Genomic DNA, 1,811 nt, shown 5'->3' with positions numbered 1-1,811 from the left:
GGCAAAAACCTTAAAAAAAAAAAAAAAAAAAAAAAGGTGGAAGGGGAGCTAGTAGGAAAGATAGAACAAAGAAGGAGAAACAGAACTGAAATTCATAATTCAAAATTAAAGCAAAACAGGTTTATTCACAAGAATGTCTCCAATTTCTTTTTCATTGAATAGACTAGCATTTCTCATTTATTTTACAATAATATTTTGAGTATAAATTATAGTCAAAGGATCCAATGCATTGTTAGTATTAGTCTAAATAAAACACAATTAAGAGAATATAAGTCTATTTTTACTAATTTTCCCCATTCCAAAAAGTCATATATTTATACATAAAATGTTCACTAATGTATCATTCTTCAGGGCTGGCAGGTGGCGCGGTGGTTAAGGGAACTGGATTGCCTCATGGCCAACCAGTTTGAGTCCTGGACCTGCTGACTTGCTTTCGCATTTTCCCTTTCTCTCTCTCTCTGATCAAATTAAAAAATAATAACAACAAATGAAATTAAATAAATAAAAAAAAATCATTCTTCAGGGACCAGCAGATGGTGTAGTGGTAACATTAATGTTACTGGACTCCTATATGGCCAACTGTGGTTCGAGTACAAGACCCGGTGGCTTGAAAATCATGCTGGGCACATATATGTGCATGACAATGATCCTAGGAGGAGGGATGGGCATTCCCCCTGGGAGGTATTTCTCGCTTCTGTCTCTCTGTCTCTATGTCTCTCCCTGCTCAGCATGCCCCAAGGTAAAAAAAAAAAAAAAAAAAAGGACAAAATCTCAAAAATAAAAAAGGATCATTCTTCAGATCATAGTCACCTCTATTTTCTTCTCCACAAATAAAGATAATCAACAAGTAAGAACATTTTCAAATTCATAAATTTTCTAAAACTTACCTCACAGGCTTTAGAGTAAAAATTCTCACATCTTTGGTTGCTATTGCTAAAATGTGGAAAGATCTTCCCAAGTTTGGAGCAAATGCAATATCATGTACAGGATCAGTGACTGTCATAAGTGTTTCAGCTTTTGCATATTTCCTAATAAACAAACAATTCACATTAAAAAGTTCAGAAATAAAATTTGCAAAAATTGCCATCAACATACCTTCAACTTTTTACGTTGCACAAATCATGTAGTATTTACCTGTGTAGTGGGCTAAACAGTGGCACCAAAAGAAGTATGTCTAAGACCTAACCTCCAGAGCCTGTGAGTTCAACCTTATTCAGAAAAATGGTCCTTGCAGATCTAATCAAGGCTCTCAGGATAAAATCATTCTGGATGTAGGGTAGGCCCTAATTATAAACAGTAGAAGAAACACAGAAAAGAAGGCCATGTAAATCCTGGGGGCAGAGACGGGAGTTATGCTGCCTCAGCCAAAGAAATCCTGGAGTTACCAAAGGCTAGAAGGGGCGAGGAAGGACTTCGGAGGAAGTGCAAGCCCTGCCAACATCTCAATTTTAGATTTCTGGCCTCCAGAACGACAAGAGAATAAATATGTGAAGTGGTAAGCCACACAATTTGTCATGGAAACCCTAAGAAATTAATACAAGTATAACTTCTAGGTTTCTCCTTTAATAAGGTAAGTTTAGCTATCAAAAGACTAATAAAACCCTGATTTGAATAAGGTCTTGGGGGCTGAAAGGTGGTATGGTGGTTAAGGGAGCTAGACTCACACGGCCAACCACGGTTTGAGTCCTGGACTTGGCAGCTTGCTTTCTCACTTTCCCTCTTTTTCTCTCACTCTGTCCCTCTCTAGTCAAATTTAAATAAGTAAGTGTCAGATAAAGTAATTCTTTTTTTTTTTTTGAGAGGTTTTTGCT

The 1,811-nt window shown here is 36.8% G+C and overlaps 1 protein-coding gene across 1 annotated transcript in view; it reads right to left on the bottom strand.

Moving 5' to 3' along the window:
- SEH1L (SEH1 like nucleoporin) overlaps positions 1-1,811 on the bottom strand; it is a gene marked incomplete at its 5' end in the record, with an annotated part of 40,898 nt that overhangs the window by 8,584 nt on the left and 30,503 nt on the right. Inside the window, one exon of the mRNA XM_006164156.3 lies at positions 888-1,028. Within this exon, the coding sequence (XP_006164218.1) occupies positions 888-1,028 (141 nt within the window). The remainder of the gene's footprint in view (positions 1-887; positions 1,029-1,811) is intronic.

Source organism: Tupaia chinensis, unplaced genomic scaffold (genome assembly GCF_000334495.1).
Source record: "Tupaia chinensis unplaced genomic scaffold, TupChi_1.0 Scaffold143584_1, whole genome shotgun sequence".
In the NCBI taxonomy this organism is placed as follows: domain Eukaryota; kingdom Metazoa; phylum Chordata; class Mammalia; order Scandentia; family Tupaiidae; genus Tupaia; species Tupaia belangeri.
The sequence above is the reverse complement of the archived record's forward strand: the minus strand, read 5'-3'. Positions and strand labels throughout refer to the sequence as shown.